A 21241-nucleotide genomic window follows, 5' to 3' on the forward strand; every position below is an offset into this window, starting at 1 on the left:
GACTAATTAACAACTCTCTTGGTAGTCCTACAGTGTTAAACATTTCCTGATTAGTAAAAATAGAAACAACAACAATAAACTACGAAAAAGCTGTTGAAATTTCATAAATATTTATTACATATCAATGAACAGAATCGACTACTTTCACAGCAGTGGTCTACAGCACTTGTTTAAAATAATTGCTCAAATAATAATCATATTAATATTAATAATATAGTTCAGTTTCATTTGAGGCCACATTTGATACACAAACATTTACAAGTAGTACTTGGCATTAAAAACGATGGCGATACAATATTTTAAGACACTTGGTGTTTTTTTTGTTATTTTTCTTCCATTTTGATATCACAGAGAGGTTCAGCAACAGTCTAAACGGTAAATATAGAATTAAAACAAAAAAAAACAAAATTAAAAAACAGTGAAAATGCCAAGGGGAGGTAGGAACAAAGAGTACTTGACAGAAATACAGGAGGAATAAGATCACCATAAGTGGGAGAAGCAGTGTCACAAACTAACTGCCAGGCATCCCCCAGTCACCCACCCACACTCATCCAGAGTAATACACACTAAAGTAGAGTACCTTTGTAAACCCCCCCACCCCCCTTCTTCCTCTTCCTCTTCCCTTTTTAGTTTTTCTGAGTTGTGTTATAGTGTCGGAGGGGTTCACACTGAGACAGGCAGGAGAACAGACGGAAGGCGTTAAGGGGAAAAGAGGAGACTCATGCAAGATCTGAAGGCTGCTGTGTTGTGAAACCACCACATAGAGGCGCTCTCATACCTACATAAGCATAGTCGGAACCACCGCTCCCAGTTGGTTGATCCAGTAAAGGGCCGCTGTGGCTGCAGGTTTTCATTCCAACCGAGCAAGAACACACCTGACTTGACTTATTCGACCAACTGAATCGCCTTCACACAGCTGGATGTGTTGGATCAGGTGTGTTCTTGCTTGGTTGGAATAAAAACCTGCAGCCACAGAGGCCCTTTACTGGATTAGTTTGAGACACCTGCCTTACACTATGTACCAGTGCATCCTTACATCTCACTCTCTTGGATTTACTGACTGTCTAGTGTTCATTGCTCAGATATTCAGCTTTCACACTGACTCACAGGAACTAAATACGCGAAATATTTTAGAACGTATGAAAGATACAGACACTAAATTCTGAAAATGTCCCCAATTAGCTGAACATTTCAAAGTTTGAAGGAAGTTCCTGGGTTGAAAGATGTTGTTGATAAAAGTTGCACTATGTTTTCTGCAGATCTAGAGACTTTCTGCTTGGGATTCAGACACATGTCTTCTGAGTCCTCTAACTTTATGGAAATGCAATACTGAACCACTGGAGTACCCGTCTGAGTTCAACCCATTAAGACTTTGAAACAGGATTGGTTTCAAATTTACATAATAATCATGAAAGTCAAAATGTCAGGGACGAACAGGAACAAGGTTTTGAATGAAGGACAGCCAACTAACATTTAGTTATGACTGCCAAGAAGTGCTGTCGGGGTCGGGCAAAAAAAACAAAAAACTCCAAGTTAATTGATCGGTAAATAAAACTACGTCTAGGTGTGTTGGCTTTCAAGACATGTATAGCTGTTTTTGTAATGAACACACGGGATAGGGTGGGAATAAAAGGAAATTGGAGTGTCACTGAATTGGCCCATAATTCATAGCTGAATCCTCGCACCAGGTGTCCAAGCTGTAAATCTGAGTTTTACTGGACACCTGAAATAAAAACCAGCAGGACAGGAATCCCCAATAGGGTTATTTATTTTATATTGTTTCCATATTTTTTATGCTTTCCTTTAGTTTTGATTTACTCTTGGTGTAAATCTTGTCGGGTGAAGGCAGCGTTTTCCTAAAGAGTCATCTAATTTTAGACTGTTATGTGTATCTGAAACGGGTTACTGTTCAATACAAACAACATATCTTTCTTTCTTTCTACGTTAGTGTTTCAATTAACTGGGACCACTTCACAATGCATTCCTTCCAAAATTTTAAGATTTTCACACTTAACTCTAGTGTAGTTAGTAATCAAGAGTTTTAGCTTTGCATTTTCATCATTTCGGTTCATGACAATATACTGTATTTTAATTTAAGTTTTTGTAAAAATGTTCATATCTCATCACACACGACAGTCTAGTGAAACATCCGCAGTTCTTCTGTCGTCTCAGGTTGTGGTTTGCTTTATGCTGCTATGTTTGGTATGATGTCGCAGACCTCAAGGTTTCCAAAGAAGATTTGTTTTTTTGGCGCAGAAGTCACAATACATGTAGCAAAGGCAGGTCATGCAGATTTAAAGGCGTCTCAATCTTAGGGGGTAAAAGGTCAGGTGGCTTTGAGAGAGTGCCCTCAGTCAGTGAATTTATCCAAACCTAATGGAGTTGTGAGACACCGTGGTAATCTAATGTGGACTACAATCATGGCTGCTACTGTCAGACACCAGAGTACGGTGGCTGTTAGGGGTGTGGTTCAGTGGAGAATGCTGGGAAATGGCACTTGTGTGAGACTTTGCCTCCAGCCCTGTCTACCTGTATACCGTGAAGAAGGAGAAGAATAAGGACTAATATGTGCAGAGATAAAACATCCTATTTTTACTAAATATGGGAATAAAATGGATTTTTATAATATATCTATAAATATGCACCACAGGCATGACAGACATACACGTCCGTCACTGTGTATGCATTCTCATGTATAAACAGATGTACACATACATATGCATATCATACAACATTTGAGAGTGGATCTGAAATAATCACATAATATACAACACGTAATAAGCACTAGCAACTTCAGAGGGCATTGTGAACGCGGAGATGTTTTTCGTGCCTCGGTGCGCAGATTTACATTCAGTTTGTGGTTTGGGATCAAACCGTTAACGCTATCTCAAGGCTGTTGCAGAACTCTGAATAAACCACGGCATTTTATTCAACCTCGCCCCCTCTTCGGGTAATTTGCCGCGGCGCAACACAAACACCCAACACACAGTGGCTGAGGGACCCCTCGCGAAAAACAGACGCACACAGACACGTCTTCTAGATCCCACTGTACCCATCTTGTCCGATGAAAGGGGAGATAGCAAGATACGGGGATACAAACGAGAAAAAAGGAAAACGAGAAAAATGAATCAAACAAACAACAAATTAAAAGCAAAACCAACCGAAACAATAAAATAATGGTGACAGTGCAGGAGTGGGTGAGCGGAGGAGTGAACGGCGGGATTGTCTTCACTTTAGGTCCAGGACATCTTCTTCGAAGGATGTGGAGAGGGCGAACGCGCTGGCGAGAGGCGGGCTCTCCGCTCGCAGCACCACCTTCTCTGGCTCGGCCTCCGAACTGGACGAGCAATGCAGCTGGACGTCCAGGTCCGTTTCAACAGACTCTGAGGCTAACCTGTTTGCGTACAGAAATGTATGACTGGGGCTCGTTTTACATTATGAAGCTGTTAAATGTAAAGTGTTTGCTGCTGCTGAATCTGTCACCTGTCACTGTTTGTTGACGTCAGTGCTCGTGCTTTGGGGTCTTCCTCTGTGTTCTTCTTGCTCATCTTCCTCTGTTTAACGGTTCCGCTGTCTGACTTTCCACTTGGTTCCTCTGTCAAGCCTTTGTTAGTAGGAGGTAACAGAAAAAGACAGTTAATTGAAGGAATAGTTTGACGTTATGGTAAATATGATTATTTGATTTCTTTCCGAGTTAGTAGTCTCTTCAGTTTAAGGCTACAGATAGCAGCTGGTTAGCTTAGCATTGAGTCTCTGTTAGAAATAGCTAGCCTGGCACTTTCAGAAGGTACCAAAACCCACTTAATAGCACGTATAAAACACAATAATAAACACATTATATGTTTGTTTAATCCCCAAAACACAAGACATAAAAATAACAACTAGCAGTTTTACTTTTTCTTGGCGAAGAAATGGTATATAGGATATAACATGTTAATTGATGAGCTTTAGAGATGCTGAAAGGTACATTTTGTTACCTTTAGACAGAGCCAGGCTAGCTTTCCCCCCTGATTCCAGTCTTTATGCTAAGCTAAACTAAAATCCTACTAGCTGTAACTTCATAGCGTACAGAAATGAGACAAAAAAACTCTCAGCAAGAAAGCTACTAAGCACATTTCCCCAAATGTCAAACTATTGCTTTAACGCTGTGATTAATCCAATAACATAAAGTAAATCTGATTTTTTAGTGTTTACCGAGCAGCTCCTTCCGTGTGCGGGTGGCTATCTCCTTGATCTCCATGCGGGATAGGGATAGCGAGTGTGTGGCGGAGATGAGGGGAGTTGGTGGCACCATGGCGGGGGCTGGCGTCGTCAGCACCTTGTTGACCAGAGGGGACTTGAGAGGCCTTTCGATGCTGCGGCCCACCAGGTTACACAGAGGGATCTTGAACATGTGCTTACATGGTGGTTCACCTGGGAGGAAGAAGCCCAGAGGAAGAGAAGGATGGAAAAAGGAGAGAGCAGCAGGTAACGTCAGAAAGAAGGCAGGTGAAAAGAGAAGGCATGAAACAAGAGATAAAAAGAGCAAAGACGGGAATAAAGTGTTGGAAAAGAGACACATATAAAAGGTGACGAATGTGTGGCAATTAATGAGAAATGGCCTGAAGCACTACAGCGTTTTTGCATGTTTTAGCTCATTAGCTACAGACATGCATTCTAATTTAAAGCATACCATATCTTTTTAGACTTTCCACGCAGCCACTGAAGATTTTGTCATTTTATTTGCCATTACATTACTGTTGCATGGTAATGCAGTTGGGAGTAGTTACTATTTCTCTCTCAGAAACCAGTTGCTTACCTCTGTGACTTTAATGTAGCTAATGCTAAAACATGACGGGGACCAACTGGGAAGAGCTGTTTCTTGCTTCATGCTAAGCTAAGCTAAGCTAACTACCCTCTTGAATATCTTCATAGCCTATTTATCATCCAGAAACAAGAGTGGTAAGAACCTTCTCATGTAATCCCTGGTAATAATGGGTATAAGTACAGTATATTTCCCAAAATGTAAAAACTATTTATCTGAAACTCTCTTGGTAGTGCATCCAAGGAACCTCTAACATGTGGCATTGTACTCATGTGCTGTATTGATGGAAAATCAAACTCACAACACAAACGGCAAGCAAACATACGTAGATGTTGTTGAAAAGGGAACTGGTAATTGCATGTTTTAAAAAGAGTCCTTGAATGCACCATTAAAGAAGGTTTTTCAAAACAGAAAGTGATTCCAGCAGCATAACACAAAAATAAAAGTGTTTATTGAGATGGATAACTAACCTCAAGCAAGTTTCAAGCCTCTGCAAGTCCATTTGTCATAGCACAGTTAAATTAATGGTAAACAACGGCTGCGACAAATCAATCTAAAAACTAAAATATGCAAAATTACCTTTTTGTGACTTTGAGTCTGGAGGTTGACGAGCTGATGGAATAGATCCAAACTTCCATATTCAAATGAAGTCACTCTAAATTGATTAATAGTCTTATTTACTGAAACAGCATGTGATCTTCAAATAAATCATCCTTACTACAGAGGGCTAATGTGATATAACTGTTCAGTTGCAGCCGTTTATAGCAGACCATCTATTATTCAGTAGAGACTATAAATGCTTAAAGTCTGTTTGGGACACATTAAATGGATGTTTGGAGTTTTTAAAAAAAAAATGGCAGTCTGCAGTGCCCAATTGTGCCATCAGGGCGCAGTATCGCAGTTCAGCAGCCACACTCTGCTCCATTGAAGGTAGACTGGTAGTAACATGGATGAGACGGAATCAATGTGGTACGCCGCACAAGGAGGACTGTCTCATGCGAAATGTCAGCGGGTGAGAGGTGAGTAAAGAGCCACAGAGAAAAATAGAGGTTCACTGCTAATGTCTGACAGGTACACTGTGTTAGTGTTGTTACAGCTCCTCTCTCCTGTACCTGGGCTGTCATACAGCAAAAAATGGCAACAATGCGGGGGAAAGCATGCAGTTATTTAGAATATATAATCACAGAGTCCGATATATTCCACATGCGTTTCTGGACCAGGGGAAGTGTCACACTGCATCACACCGGCAAATGAACTCAATATAAATATCGGGTGGGGGGGGCGGTGTCTTAAGCACTAATTGAAGTTGAATTCTCCACTGCAGAGAAATGTTTTGCTGCAGGTCTTTGGCGTGTGTTTAAGCCAGTGCAGGGAGGTGGCTACTAGCATCAGTAACAGCATCTTGTTCACATTACTGATGCGATTACATCAGATAAAACCCTCCCCAAGGAGCAGATACGGCAGGCGCACAGGCAGTTAGAGGATTGGATTTTTGTCAGCACCCCTTCCACCTCTCTCTCTCCCCCATCTCCAGAATTCACCCCCCCCCTCCCCGATTGTGGCACCGCTGTTTGGACTACCACTTTGGATCGAAGAGAGGGCTGACAAAAGTCTCCATGGCGACAGTGCAATCTGTAAATCATGCTGCGGCAGATGTGTCTTCTCCTTCCCTCTTTCCCTTTTCTCCCTCCTTCTCTCCCAACCTCCTGCTTGTACACAACCCCTCCCTTCTCTCCCGCACTCATGCATACCTTTTCTGCATCTCCCCCTCCTCACTCCCCCCTGTAATTTTAAAACCCTCCTTGATCGACGTTATCTCCGCTGCCTCACTTTTTCACCTTTTCCCCACTCTCACTCTCCCCTCGCACTAATGCTTTAATTAGTTAAAACAGAAAGGGGGGTGGGGGTGGGGGGTGGGGAAGACATAATGTTCACTTAACATTCAACCAACGTTCAAGTCAACATGCCGCCTTGGAGCAGACAGGGTGGTACACTCTGGGAGCATGTGCGTGTTAGTGGGGCAGCATTATGAGAATTATTTTCATGAACTGAGGACGAGTTGTGGGAGAATCCTGCAGTACCTTCAGCATCCTTAGACATGTACAGGGAAAGCTTGGTACCATAGGGGATCCGTATAGAATCTGAACCAGGGATGAAGAAGAGGGTTACACAAACTGAACACACACAGAAACATACATATAGGCACACGCACACACAGTAGGTTCTATTTTAGATGCTCGACTCCCAGCGATGCACAATCATATGCATGACCAACAAGAACAAGAAAGGAATCGATTTGAGAGAAATGATTACCTGAACCAGCCTAAAAGCATAAAGCAGCAGCGACAATCAAACCTAATTGGGACCTGTAAATACCCTCTCCCATCAGGAAAGCAGAGACGGACTGCCTTGATTTTGCACACAAACAGGACATTTTAATAATTGTTTCCTCAAGCCTCGTCCTTCCCTGCACCCATCACAACTACATGGATGCATCTGAGGATGACTCTGCGTCCCTTTTAGCAGCCAACGTCTAATGAGAAGTTGACATTGCCATGATCTACCATCGTCTGTGGTGCTTATGCTGAATGACAAACCAGTGTGTCATTATACAAAAAAATGGTAATGCATGTCCTTACACACAAATGCCCCATCTTGAGACAGTTGTATCAATCTGGAAGAGGTCAGACGTGGGGGGAGGGGAGGCTCTGAATGGTCAAATACACAATAAAAGATGGAGGAAGGGAGTGAAAGTGCGAGGGAGGGGCTCGTATTGATCCTCTTCCTTGAAAGCATTCTCTGCCTATGAGGACACTTACTGTGAGCCTTGAATGGTTGTGATGGTGGGAGGTATGTGGGTGATTAGTCCGTTCCCGTTTTTGTAATTTGTGGTTTGTAAGTATTGAAAGGATCACAGCGATGCTCTTCAGCCCTTTAATTACAAATGACATTTCCATGTCTGCCTGCTATGTTCCATATCATTCATTTCTAGATTAAACCCCTCGTCTTAATTAAACTTGCAAACATAGGTCTCTCCATACATTTAGCTCTATTGTACTAAAAAATCAATTTGCAAGAGAACCGATCAGAGTAGACATTGTGTTGCCTTGATTTTTTTCAATGTCATGTTATCATTACATTAGAGTTAGGTTATATGGATGTTTTGGAAATTGGTGTGTTTGTGGATGCTCCAAAATCTCAAAGTTGTTGATCCTTTAAAGAATAACTATGGTTATATTCTATATTTTTATTCTATTCTATTAAAAAATCCAATGAAAAGACCAAAACCCACAATAAATTGATGTATTCCCTGTATAACCAAACCCTGATATAGTTTATTTCTCTGTGCCATAAAGCTCTATTGTTGTCCAAACTATTACAAACACACAAATGACCATGAAGATGACTAAGGTTTATTTTCAGCCAATCCCCCAACTCTGCTGCTGTAAATGCTCACTAAAGCACAAACTATGTATCATATAATAGTCCCCAATAAATGCACTATTTATTACTATTTGAGAAAATCTTCAGTAAAAACGATCGTGTCCAGCTGTTTCAGGAAAAAAAAAAATCAAACTATATGTGCGTCTCATTCTTTGGTACAAATGAGGTTGGGGCTTAATGTCACAGAGAGTATAAGTTGGAACGTATTCAAAGATGAGACTTAGAAAACTTCTTGGTTTTGGTCTTTTAATGGGATTTCTGGAACACCAGCCTTATTCTTTCAATGTGCAAGAGAAATTTCACATTGTCCTGCTTATGAGCAATAAACTCTTGGATGTCAGAGGGTCCTTCAACCCACCAGCAGGTTAAGCTTTCAAAAATTATCCAGGAATGAAACAGTGACAATAAAACAAAGGCATGAACTCTTCACTGTAATTAATTACCTTTCTTGTGTTCGAAAGCCTAAAAAAAAAAAACACTTTATCAATCGGCTTCTTACTCTGCATCAACACAAACTTTCCGCGGGTGTTTTCACATGAGGATGGATGCTTTTATAACTTTGATTCTTGCTTGATTATCACTGAACATTTAGTGTTATAGGGAAATACCTATAAACATACTTAGAAACCAGGGGGCTTTAAAGTAGCGGCAAGGTAATTTTCATATTGTACTGAAATAAATGGAAGCAAATTCTGCAATGCTGGAGATTTATCTTAAATCTGTGGAAAACGGGCATCTGTAATGTAAAATTAACCAGTTTTGTAGGTTATGGGCTAAAATATTTAAAACTCTCAGCAGGGTTGTATAAGTTACAGTAAAAAGAAGAAGCTATGGAAAGGAGACTGTGAAGATCTGGATAGTTCCCTGTGTCACTGAGTAGCACCAGCAATCAGGACATTGTGTCATAACACTAAATTATGTCAGTATAGTACAGCGAGAGAGGATGAGGTAATAATGGGGAAATGAATGCTATTAAGAATCTTGCCCTAGAAAATGACACATGATTCAACTGCGAGAAAGTAAGAACTCTGGAGGAGCAAGATAGCGGCTTCAATGAACCATTCTGCTGAGACAAGTTTATGTAAATGGATCTCGAGCTTCAGGCTAACACGGCAGCATCCAAAGTCAAACAGGTCTGCAGGCAACGTTGACATTTAAAAACCTCCAATACCGTAGCTACTACTATCAACATCCTCTGGTGCTTTTTTTTCTCGCTGTGCGGGGCTTACCATCTCCGAGCGGCGAAGGGAACACGGGCATCTCGTAGCCGGTGGGCGTCTGCGGGGAACTCTGGGAACTGGTGTCTCTCGAACTGCAGTTGGAGGCTGAGCTCACCGGAGCAGACGAAACGAAATAGATGTCCGACTGTGGGTAAAAAAAAACAGAAGGACGAAGGGAGAAAATAAGGTCAATACGGATACGGCGGGAAAAAGTAAGAGGAAAAAGGGACAGAAAGGATAGAGTTAGAAGGTGAAACATGGAAAAAACAATGAAATCGAATGAGGATAGAGAAGGAAATAGTATTTGTTTTATGCCAGGTGCATTGTGGTCTTTTTAAAATGATCTATATGTATGAATTATGAGTTTGTTATTGATTTGTAACCATGCAGATTGTCAGCCTACCCATCCCACCAGGGTAATAAAGATTGACTGAAGTGAGGGAGCTGAGACTTCTAAAACGCAGATCGAGGCCTTCTGACACTCAAAACACTCCCGAACTAACAGGGCTCTTGCTATGATAACACAAAGCACCCATAATGCATTTCTACAACCTTATAACCAACCTTGCATGTTTAAAACAATGAAATATAAATAAAACAAATGCTTTACAAAGTGGAAGTGTACATTGTTGACAAAAGCATGATATTGTATTAGCTGTCAATCAAACTGACCCGTGAAGCAGCCAACTGTAGCTCTGGGACCACCGCTGTATACACAAGGTTGCCATTGACCACCAGTCGGATCTCAATGGAGTCCGTCGTGAACGCCAGGATGTAGGGAAAAGCACAAACTGCAACGACAACATGAGTACATGATAAAACCAGCACCAAATGATCAACAGGGGGCATCAGGGAGAATAAATCTGCTCAACTGCCCCACAATATTACCAGACATTTAATAGTTTCACTCAGAATGGCGTTTTAAGAAGACATCATTAGCTGATGATATATGCAGAAACATGATAGATGAGAATCAGGCTGAGCATTTCTCTTAGGGGCTCTGGACGCTAGTTAATAAGTAAAATAAGATTCTTTAAAACCCCAACAAACAAACAAACAAACAAACAAACAAACAAACAATCAAACAAACCGGCGATAACTTGACAGGAGGACCAGAGTTAAAAGAGGTGGAAATAGAAAGAGTAGAACAGACACTGAATTGCTTGCCATGGTCATTTGACTAGTTCAAGAGAAAATGGCGATTGTTGATAGTTGCTACGGTGACAACACACGTCAATGGGGCCGTGAAGTGTGTCACACTCACTAGTTTGAGAAAGTAGAGCTGAGAGGAGGAGCTACGGATTTGGGTGATGATTCACCGCTCACTTTACACATATTCATTAAGTCCATGTTTAAAATAAAAATATTGATATCCAATATATTTCAGTAAATTTGTTTTAAACTTGTCTTGTTTTATTATTGGTTGTTTCAGTGTGTGTGTGTGTGTGTGTGTGTGTGTGTGTGTGTGTGAGAGAGAGAGAGAAAGGAGGGCAGCAGCATGTTGTTATCAACTGGGTCAGGGTTACAGGTTTAGAACCAATTGTGTTTGCCTTTCATCACCAGAAACATATTAACAATCATTCTGGCCAATTGGATGCTCGTGGCTACATATGGTGTTTCCACGGCGAAGGCAAGCTCCGGCCAGTCCAGCAGCATGGGCTGGGTGGGGCCCTAGCATTGTTGCCGTGGTAACCTACCAATGGCATTGGGCATCTGGTTCCAGCTGAAGTGGAAATCGGAGGTGTTGGACTGGATCATCGGTGTGGAGCCGTTAAACGGACAAACTTTCTTATAGGAGCAAATATCTGTCAGAGACACACAGGGAGCAGGTTCAACTTTAAATTAATCAAATTAAATGATTTAGTTTAGTCGGTTTAGTGTTTGTTTCTTAGAAATATGAAAGCTATTTGTTCTGATATCCTGATATTAAAAAAAGCAAGCAAAAGCTAAAGTAGGTGGCTGCATTTTCAAAATCCATCTCTGAATAAAGTCCTAATATTCTGGAGCCATTTGTTTTACTTTAAAGGTGCAGAGGTGCCCCAGCTTTGACAACATAAACCTCAATCAAACAACACCTGAAATATTCAGAATTCAAAGGAAGACTCACAGTTGTAACACAGCAGCAGACCCGCCTCCCCGTCTTCATACACATCAATGGCTGCTACAAAATTTACCTGGAGGCAGAGACGAGTCAGTTTAGTGGAATCATTTCAACAAGATCCAAAGGTCAGGTACTGAATGAGAGACTCTTTTTGACAAATAATGCTAGATCACATACCCTCAAGGGACTGGGTAATCATTCAGGTAATATAAAATACATATTTCTATTCGTTTGTTAGTGATTTTGTTTAGTCTTTCAAAGGAGAAACAGTTAAAGCAGAATAAAACGGTTTATTATAACAGCTGTTCATCCTCCAGCCTACTCATTCAGCGCCCAGCTGGTGGCTGTGAATGACAACATGGTGATTCATCAAAGCAGCCTGTTAATCAGCAGGTAAATACAGAGACTGACTGGGCCAAGTGAAGGTCCCAGTTCAGAAAACCATTAGTGTGTGTATGTAGTGTACGTGCACATGCGCCTCACCCTGTTGGCGTCTACATGATGTAGCCTGTAGGCATCGCCAGTGCTCTCATTGATCAGGTCAAACTGATGTTTATAGGCCACACAGATCATATTGTCGTTTTCTCCCGTCGGCCCGTCCACCAGCGCCATCACCACCGGCGGGTCACACAGGCAGATCTCCTAGAGGGCGGATGGTACACGACAACCACGATTTATTTTAATACTTTGACAGAAATTTGTCTGTTCATAATAATTTGAAGCTTTAGGACAGGGGTTTTATTTATGCAAGTATGTTTTAGTAATGCTCTGTTTTGTCTCTTTTTCTCTCTTATAAATACACTGTTATTTTCTTTGTCTTACATGTATTTGGTAGAGAATAATGCTCTTTTTTGGCAAGTTGACACAAGTTCCTTTTTGCATGTTTGCATGGATGTACAAACATCTCTCACTGGATGACTTTGATATGATAGAAAACATTAAAATGTCATGATTCTAAGCCAAGTTTGGGCTTATAAGGAGCATAATTTTTCTGATTTCTAAGCTGGTTTATTGGACTTTTTTTGCTATGGACATTGGAGATAATGATATCCTCAGAAAGTTTATGTCCCACTGAATGTAAAATTATGTTTTTCACGTCTTTGCACGCAGACTTGACATGACATTATCTTGACTCTGAATGCAGTAAAACGTTTGACACAAATTGGGGCAATTAGGCTAGTTTATTTAATTGCCATCATGTGCGTCACAGCCTCTGCGACAGCTCCAGTTGTTGAATGGGTTGGAAAGCGGGCCAAAAACAAGTTACTAACTTCCAGTTGTTTTCAGAACATCTGCAGTTCTCTCGCCTCAGAAAACCCCAGCTTTAAGTTATATAACTATGTGAAGAAAGAAACATTTGGGAAATCCAATATCTTCTTTATTTTATGAGAAAAAATCTTTAAAAAAAGGAAATTAACATCCGTTCATCCCTTTTATTCATTCACTCTACTTCAACTAGACTCCTTTTCTATATATTTTCTATTCTTATTCAGTCATGTAGCGTTTGTTGTACCCGTATGTACTGAAACTCCTCCACTGGTGAGTCTGCTCCAGGGGCGACGGCGCTGAAGCCTTCAAAACGTGGATGTTTCCTGGTGATGAGGAGGAGTTTGTTCCTGATGGCTGCTACTATCCTCAGCTCTGAGCCGTGGTGGGTGTTGATGCAGTACAAATGACAGCCTGGGACAAAGAGGAGGAGGGGGAGGGTGTGGGGGTTAGAGATAGAGCGATAGACAGTACATTGGACATGTGCTGTGCTTTAGGTGGTGTTCCCTGGCATCAACCCACGGATCAATGCATCCAGCGCAGACAGCTGGCATGGTACCAGCAGCGGGTCAAAGGTTGTCTGTTTGCAGTGCCAAAAGGACATTCATAAAAGGTCACATTATCTTGCTTTAGGCTGACATGTCTCAGTGGATTAGGAGGGGATCTCTTAATGGCCAGTGTGAGCAGGAAAAATAACTGCAGCAAAGCAGAAAATGTTTAAGAATCCGTTTGTATTTTTCTGGATTACAGTATATTTTTCCCATTTTGTAGTGTACAGTATGTTTATTCGCGCGCGTCTTATACGGTGACGTACCTTTAGTTTTCTCCAGTTTGTTTTCCCGGCTGTCACACTTGCTTCTGACGAGCTGCTTCTCCTCCAGGCCTCTCTTGAGCAAGCTGAGTCTGTACACATAGAGCCTAGCGTCCTTCCCTGGAAACAAAACAAAAGCCACTTCTGTTTCACATGAAGGTTACTCTTAATTTGCCATCTCTCTTTTAGCATCCTCCCACGGCCAGACAATGGTGTTGTACTGCAGGAGGATTACTCGGAGGCTTCTTAAGACTCGTGCTCTCTCAGAAGCTTAATCAAAGCCCACGCACCGTCGTGACAAATGTTTGCGCTGCCATCACATAATCACTATCAAAACCGAGTCAACCCTATTTGTCAATATTAGGGTTAGCTAATCATCGGCAAGGTAATTAATGACATGCTCCTCTGGTTAAAGTAAACATTAGAGGAATCCTACAGCTGTTTGCTAGTACACAGAGACTTCTTATATATACTATTTGTGTTTTTATATGCTTGTAGGTCTGTAGGTTTAATTTTTTCTGTCTTTCTGTGTATCTTGTAGTCCTTTACAGCCCCCTCCTCTCTCACAGTCAATCCTGCAGGACAAACAGACACACACTCTTATATACATGCACACACAACCTCGACGGGGATTGGTTCTCTATAGGTCAGCTTTCCTTAGATCACAGCCAGAGATCAATGTGTTCACTGTGGCAACGGAGGTGGAAAGGGTAAGTATGTACTCGACAACACAGAGAGAGATGATGGAGATGGAGTAAGGGAGAGGAATGGGAATAATGACAAAAAAGGATGAACTAAAAATACTGCTGCAGTGACGAATGAATGAGGGGATGACAAAAGATGCTTCCAGGGGGAAGCAGACTCTGATGTGCTGCGGGGGGGGGGGTGTACCTTTGTCAGCCCTGGTGATGAGCAGGTCCTGAGGCTCGAGAACGTGCACCTGCTTCACCACCATGGTTTTGTCAAACACCTGCACCGGGGGCACAGCCTGCGTCTCTGAAACACGAGGAATACATCACAATAAAAAGACTGGTAAAGTCTGACCAGTATGTCATAACTGAGGTGAGAATATCTGTATAAAACAAAAGAAAAAAATAAAAATCCTCTGAGCAAGAAACAGGTCGACTAGGTTGCGTGTCACTCACCAGCATTGGACAAAACTGGATCAGGGCCTGAAACGTGGACAACATCATTATCATCATCATGTTAGCTGTTGGCCTTGGCATTCTGCTGAGCGCAGTATTGAATGGATATGGATGGGTGGCTTTATTTTAGAGGACATAGGGAGATATATCGATTAGGGATGACCTCACCATCCAGAAGCATGACCCCGGACGCTTCGGTGGCAGCCAGCAGAGACTGACCCCAGGAGTCAGCGCACACGATCTCGTAGGGAAAAGTGCTGCAGAAGGACTGGGACTCCCATGGCTGCGGCATACATGTACGTAAAAAAAATATACATGTAGATGTACACAGAGACACGCAGATTGGAATTCCAGATAAAGAATCAGATATTTTTCAATTGTTTAAAAGGGAAATAGAGTTTTTGGATTGAATGAGATGAAGATCTTATGCGGTAACTTGTCTCAAAGACGTGCTCTCACCTCTTTTCTGCACAGGCCGGTGGTAACAAGGCTAGTTGGAGCATCTCCTCTCACTATGGTCTTCAACTTGAGTGCCTAAAAGATTAATTGGCATTAGATATGACACAACAATAGAGACATTGGTCAGTTCAGTATGCAAAGCTTGGGCTTGCACTGCTGGAAGGACACACCACTAAGATAAGAAAAGATAAAGTTAATTGATCCCACACATAAAACTCTCCCGTACAAAAAGTAAAAGCATTCCAAATTCAGTACAATTGGTTCTTCAGTTGAAATTACAGCAAATATCAGCAAAATGTTCTTTTCATTACATATAGTATTATTAGTGTTACCGCTGATGCAACAACGGTTAAGCAGCATTTGACTGGTGTTGCTAGTTGAGATGGATGATAAATGATAAATCTGAGGGGTCCTGAGATGATCGACGAGGTAGGAAAGAAGAAAAAACTAAATTCTGCTACATAACTGTGATGAAATATTGGATGAGTTTATCACTTTGGGCCTTAAGAGTTATTTAAATGAAACCATCTGAGAGGTTTAGAGGAGAAATCACTGCTGACAACTCATGGGCCTCTAAAACGAAACAAGGAGCCCCAACTACACACAATAGGAAGCACTGATTTAATCTTCATCAATGCAGTGTATTTTACACGCTTCTCATATGTTTTTTGAATGTAACATTTGAATCTGACACAAACGTAGTGAAGTAGAAGTATATAATAGCCTAAAATGAAGTAGTACCTCAAAGCTGTTGTAAAATGATTGAGTAGGTGTACTTAATCTGGTTTTAGGTTGCACGCATTTTAAACCAAAACCTAATGTAACTGGTCACAAGAAGGACTGGTCAAATCAAGGAGCCTGCATGGGACAAAGATGTGTGTGCTGCATGTGAATCATGCATATGCCTGCCATTGTTTGTTCCTTTTTTCCATGTGTATTTAGCCACTGAGAATTGTGACAACAGCTCACAGAGGTGGAAAGGATCCGAGCAAAAGTAAAAAAAAAAAAAAAAAAAAGGGTCATAATACATTAAATAAAAGGTGTAGCTGCTTGTAATTTAAAAGAGAATATAACAATCTAATCAGCCTGGCAATTCCCAATTCAAGCTCCACAGTCAAGCATCTCTATTTCCATATCTGCATAAAGAGGCAATCTGGAGATAATGAAATCCATACCGACCAACAGAACAATGCCTTGGCCGTGCAGTGTGCTTTGCCATCAGTGAGAAAATATCCATATGAAATGACATGGTCTGACCTATCAGGAATACGTGACAACATGAAATCATTGTGTATAATGTGCATAACACATTGAGAGCGTCAGTTTAGTTGAGGACAAACGCCTTGTCTCTACAAAACGGCATAATCAATGACGCGACACGTCTACCTTCCCTTGTTTTCACGCTTTACAGCACAATGTGTCGATGCCCCGGCTTTGTGTTTGTGAGCAGAGAGCGACAGGGGCGAGAGAAACAAGGTAGAAAACACAAACAGTAACGCCAAGAGAAACAAGCAAATGAAGATAACAAACAAAGGAAACAAGAGAGACAGGATTGCTTTGGAAGCATAAACATGTATCTTAATGAACTAATTCACAAAGGGTACAGACTTTGCTAATCTAATTGCGTCTAAGCACTCAGTGTTTGGCTGCGATGGAAAATTCCTCCTAAGTGTTTGTTTTCAATGTAGATTGAAACCTAAAAACCCGACCTTCTTGGGTTTTTAGCACAACAGGCTTCAGTTATCTAATATCCCACAAAAAGAACGGACACAAACGATCTCCGTGAAGCCACAGGTCAGCTAGGTTCAGCACCATGGACAGTTCTTTACACACTTGTCTGTTCTTTTTTATGTTTTTCAGACTCTACTCCTCTATTATTATAGTTACATCAGCACCCAGAGCAGAGGTGTAATGATGATTACATCAGCCCCTTAATGACTGCAGAACTGTAGCTCAGAGACTTGTTCCTACAGTATATAATTTCACCCTGACCCTCCTGAAAGTAGGTGTCCAGTTCACTCTGCTGTCTGTCTGGAATTACAGCTCTTAAACGGCTTTATTGTAGAAGAGAGTCACAGATCTTCCTCACAAATGAGAGAGGCTAGGTTTTTAAAGATGTGTGTGGCTTCTGTTACCACCGAAGTTTCTCTGTTTGTCTCATCATTGTGTCAAAATTGAAATATGCACTGGTGCTGGTAGATAATTGTCTATAAGGGTTAAAAACAAAAAGAGATTGTAATCCATTTGATCTATCTTAGACTGATAAAGCATTACATGAACTTAAGAATGCCCAATGAAGATTTTGTCCCCCAACACTGACCCTACCCTAAATCTAATGATGACAAACTGCAAAAAATAAAAACATATCGTATTTCCTTGAATAAAGGCTGGGTTTTGAATAATAGCTGGAGGTGTGGTCGACACAAAAGAGGCTGGGGAACAAAGAAGGACGAAGAAACTCCCAGTGGCTGTCATATTATGTGCATGCCAACTACGCATAATGTATATTTCCAGCACTTCAATTTAATAAATCAAATTTAATCAGGATATTTTCAACCCCTTGTTTTTCTGACGTATTCTAAAGTCGTTTTAATACCAAATGCGCACAGAAAGTATTGAGTTTGTAACAGCGTAATGCAGTAACTTTGAAAGGGAAACATGGGAGCAAATCAAAAGGAAGCTTCATCCTAAAATATGACCAATTATAATTATCAAACAGAGGCGATCAGAAATAAATGGCTTCCTCTAATACAAGCCTGCTTCGAATAAATGCATGTTACCTTTTGTAGTTGAGGTAAATAAACATCAAAATTACACATAATAGCTAAATGTTTGTTGCTGATATTATTCTCAATGATACCAATAATCAGCAGCAGTAGCTCAGTCTGTAGGGACTGCTGGTTGCCGGTTTAAGTCCCCGTACCGACCAATAACGGAGTGTGGACATCTAGCTGGAGAGGTGCCAATTCACCTCATGGGCATAGCGGACACCTCACCATGAAAGCATGTGTATTACAGCTCCTGTTTGTTCTTGTGTGTGTGTATTTTAAGCCTATGTGTGTAATGTTTAAAAATAACAGAGAATTCACCCTCAGGGATTAATAAAGTTTGTCTTCATCCGTCCTTACATTTGTCTTTGTGTGTGCCTATCTGTCTGGGTGTGCCTCCTGGTTTCCATGTGTGTGTACAAGCGGGTGTTTCTACCTAATACTTTAATACCGTGTGTGTGTGTTTGTATTTTACTTCCTTACCTGCCCTATTCTGACAAATTCAGCCTGCCGTGCCTCCTCCTTCTTGCGTGCCGACTTTGGAGACTCGGGCAGCACGTCGCTGAAGGACCGCCGGTTTAACATGTTCTGGGGAGAAAAAGGAACCTAAATGTGGACCAACACACACACACACACACACACACACACACACATACACACACGCACACGCACACGCGCACACGCACACGCACACGCACACGCACACACGCACACACACACACACACACACACACACACACACACACACACACACACACACACACACACACACACACACACACACACACACACACACACACACAGGGGGAAAAGAAAAGCAGAAAGGGGTCTTAGAGACTGACCCTGGCAGATGGTGAGAACAGCAGCAGTGAGACGCAGTGAGTACTAAGTCGTGTTAGGAGCAACAGTGAGAGGAGGGTAGAAGAAAAAAACAAGTGAAATAAGAACAAAAGTGATGTGAGGAGAGGGAGAGCCCTGCTGAGAAAGTCAGCATTGCAGTAGTATCCAGTCGGTGTGGTGCAGTACGCAGAGACACACCGAGGGCTGCAGTGGAACACAGCAGAGCACAACTCAGCAGTGGCTTCAGTCACTGCCAGTGAAGTGACAAGGAGGAGACAGAGGAGACTACTTGGATGGACAAAAATGTACGTCCATCCAAGGATAAACAAGACACTAGCGGTGCAGTGCAGCTGTACCTTGTGCAGGTCAGGCATGAGGTCTTGGTAGAGCGAGCGGATCAACATGTCGAGGGTCCGCTGGCGCTTCTGGGCAAACGTTGGCGTCTCCAGTGTGGCTTTCTCTCCATTGATTACTGCAGGAGATGAAAGAAGCACGATCAGATAGATAAAACAGGACATAAGGATGATGCATTTATTGGGCATATACTGATGCACTTTATACAACTAACTCTTAGTTTTATTTTCTTACATTTGACTAATAAAAAGTCCCTGAATTCTTGATGATCAGTAAATACAGGCGGAGATGGGAGAGGGGGTCCAAACAATGGGACACTCTCCTCTGAGAATATCTTCAACCTGTGGCAAAGAGCAGATATGTAACATCTCTCTCACATTTAATATGGATGTATAGAACGACACACAGTAAAGTCAACTACTCATTTTAACCACAGAAACACACAAGAGCACCTAGCAATACGAATTGGAGGAATTTAAAAGCAGGAGTAACACAGTCTGGATTGGAACACCGCAAACCACTAAAACACTCACCTGTAACTGTCATTCTGGCTATTATACCTAACTAATGCAAAAATATCTGGCAGTGAAGTCAAGGAAACACTGATTGCTTAGGAGACACAATAGCATTCCTTATATCTTGAGTGTTACGGGACTGATGTGATATCTGTTGAATAGCAGAAGCTCTCCTGGACATGTCACTGATTACCAATTCATCTCTCTGGCATTCATTGTCCGCGTGAAGGATACGAGTGAAGTGCGATCGGATCATAGACGGTTTGAAGGACGACGATGCGTCATCCCCTTCCTGGAATACTATGGTAACAATGTCATTTCCAATGTGTCTCTTTCTCTCCACCTGCCAGAAAAAAACAGACATAAGGGACACAAGATGAGGGAAAAAAAAACAAACTAAGAACTAAAAAATCTAGCAACTTAACTTCAGTAGATTCATGTGAGACAGGAATTGTCTTTAAAGCTGGATTAATTGATTTTATGGTCACTTAGGGACAGAGAATCAAGCTTTACACACATAATTTATATAAAATAACCTTAGAAAAGTTGTTACAATGAACACGTTAGCACACAACTGTCCATTTGCGTACACATCCAGCAGACACAATGCAAAATTAGCATTCTTTTGGACTCCTGGTTCTGTGCACCTGATGCATTCATTTTGTCAAATGTACAGACCACTATCACTGAATTACTTTGATACTGAAGAAAAGGTAAGAAAAACCCTGATGTTTCTTGTTTAGTTCTGGAGATCACGAAAAAGGAGGCATTTTTGTGTTTTTTCTGTGTTTTTTTAACACTACAACTTCACCAATTAAGCTGAACTGATTTTTCACAGAAGAGCGACTCTGTGCTCAGGTGTGAAATACAGTTTCATAACAGTTTTTGTCTCTCAGGTAGATGAGACACAAGCAACAGATCAGCACCCACACACACGCACATGCACTATGAGCACAGATTGTTCCTTGTGACTGAGACAGAATGTCTTTTTTATCTTAGGGAGAAATCCAATTATGTGTCTGATCTGCTAAGCAGCAGCCTTTTTTAAATCATACTCAGAATTACAGAGTGGAGCTGTGCAGTAAAGGCAAGGCAAGTTTCTTTGTTTAGCACAATTCAACAACAAGGTAATTCAATGTCCTTTTCTTTCAATAGAGAGCACAGACAAGTTGGCTGCCATTGTACTGGCTACCTTTCAGCGCACGGTTAAAGTAGGGTCTTTTCTCTGCTAAATGACAGACAGATGAAGAACTATGACCGTTGTGCAGTTGGAGTTTTTGCGATTTCTCTGATACCCGTGTAAGCGCAACCAAAGGGATACAGAAAAGGGGGGAAAGAAAAAGAAGGTGACAGGAAAACAAGAGCAGAGTGAGAGAAAAATATCCATCAGTTCTTCTTCTACGTTGTCTTCTTTTTTGGATCCAACATTAAAGAAAAGTCTGTGGCCACGTCAGTGAAGCTGTACCATAGAATACAGTCAATGAGCTGTACACAGGCGCGACGGTGCTTCGAGC

At 41.5% G+C, this 21241-nt stretch overlaps 1 protein-coding gene across 4 annotated transcripts in view; it reads right to left on the bottom strand.

Moving 5' to 3' along the window:
* Nucleotides 1-236: 236 nt before the first annotated feature.
* Nucleotides 237-21241, bottom strand: part of garnl3 (GTPase activating Rap/RanGAP domain like 3) — a 67900-nt gene continuing 46895 nt past the window's right edge. Inside the window, exons 12-31 of one of the 4 annotated variants that reach the window (XM_083929809.1) lie at nucleotides 19962-20070; nucleotides 19746-19791; nucleotides 19447-19553; nucleotides 19215-19330; nucleotides 18502-18606; nucleotides 15251-15325; nucleotides 14960-15074; nucleotides 14792-14818; nucleotides 14538-14642; nucleotides 13650-13766; nucleotides 13083-13249; nucleotides 12053-12211; nucleotides 11576-11642; nucleotides 11166-11273; nucleotides 10141-10259; nucleotides 9478-9613; nucleotides 6886-6945; nucleotides 4195-4413; nucleotides 3484-3604; nucleotides 237-3394 (exon numbers count right to left, since the gene is read on the bottom strand). In XM_083929809.1, coding sequence (XP_083785935.1) covers nucleotides 3229-3394; nucleotides 3484-3604; nucleotides 4195-4413; nucleotides 6886-6945; nucleotides 9478-9613; nucleotides 10141-10259; nucleotides 11166-11273; nucleotides 11576-11642; nucleotides 12053-12211; nucleotides 13083-13249; nucleotides 13650-13766; nucleotides 14538-14642; nucleotides 14792-14818; nucleotides 14960-15074; nucleotides 15251-15325; nucleotides 18502-18606; nucleotides 19215-19330; nucleotides 19447-19553; nucleotides 19746-19791; nucleotides 19962-20070 — 2244 coding nt within the window. In that variant the 3' untranslated portion in view covers nucleotides 237-3228. Of the gene's footprint in view, nucleotides 3395-3483; nucleotides 3605-4194; nucleotides 4414-6885; nucleotides 6946-9477; nucleotides 9614-10140; nucleotides 10260-11165; nucleotides 11274-11575; nucleotides 11643-12052; nucleotides 12212-13082; nucleotides 13250-13649; nucleotides 13767-14537; nucleotides 14643-14791; nucleotides 14819-14959; nucleotides 15075-15250; nucleotides 15326-18501; nucleotides 18625-19214; nucleotides 19331-19446; nucleotides 19554-19745; nucleotides 19792-19961; nucleotides 20071-21241 lie in introns of all 4 variants that reach the window. The other 3 variants (XM_083929808.1, XM_083929811.1, XM_083929810.1) reach the window with 3 other exon arrangements.

Source organism: Echiichthys vipera, assembly GCF_963691815.1.
Source record: "Echiichthys vipera genome assembly, chromosome: 16".
Lineage (NCBI taxonomy): Eukaryota > Metazoa > Chordata > Actinopteri > Perciformes > Trachinidae > Echiichthys > Echiichthys vipera.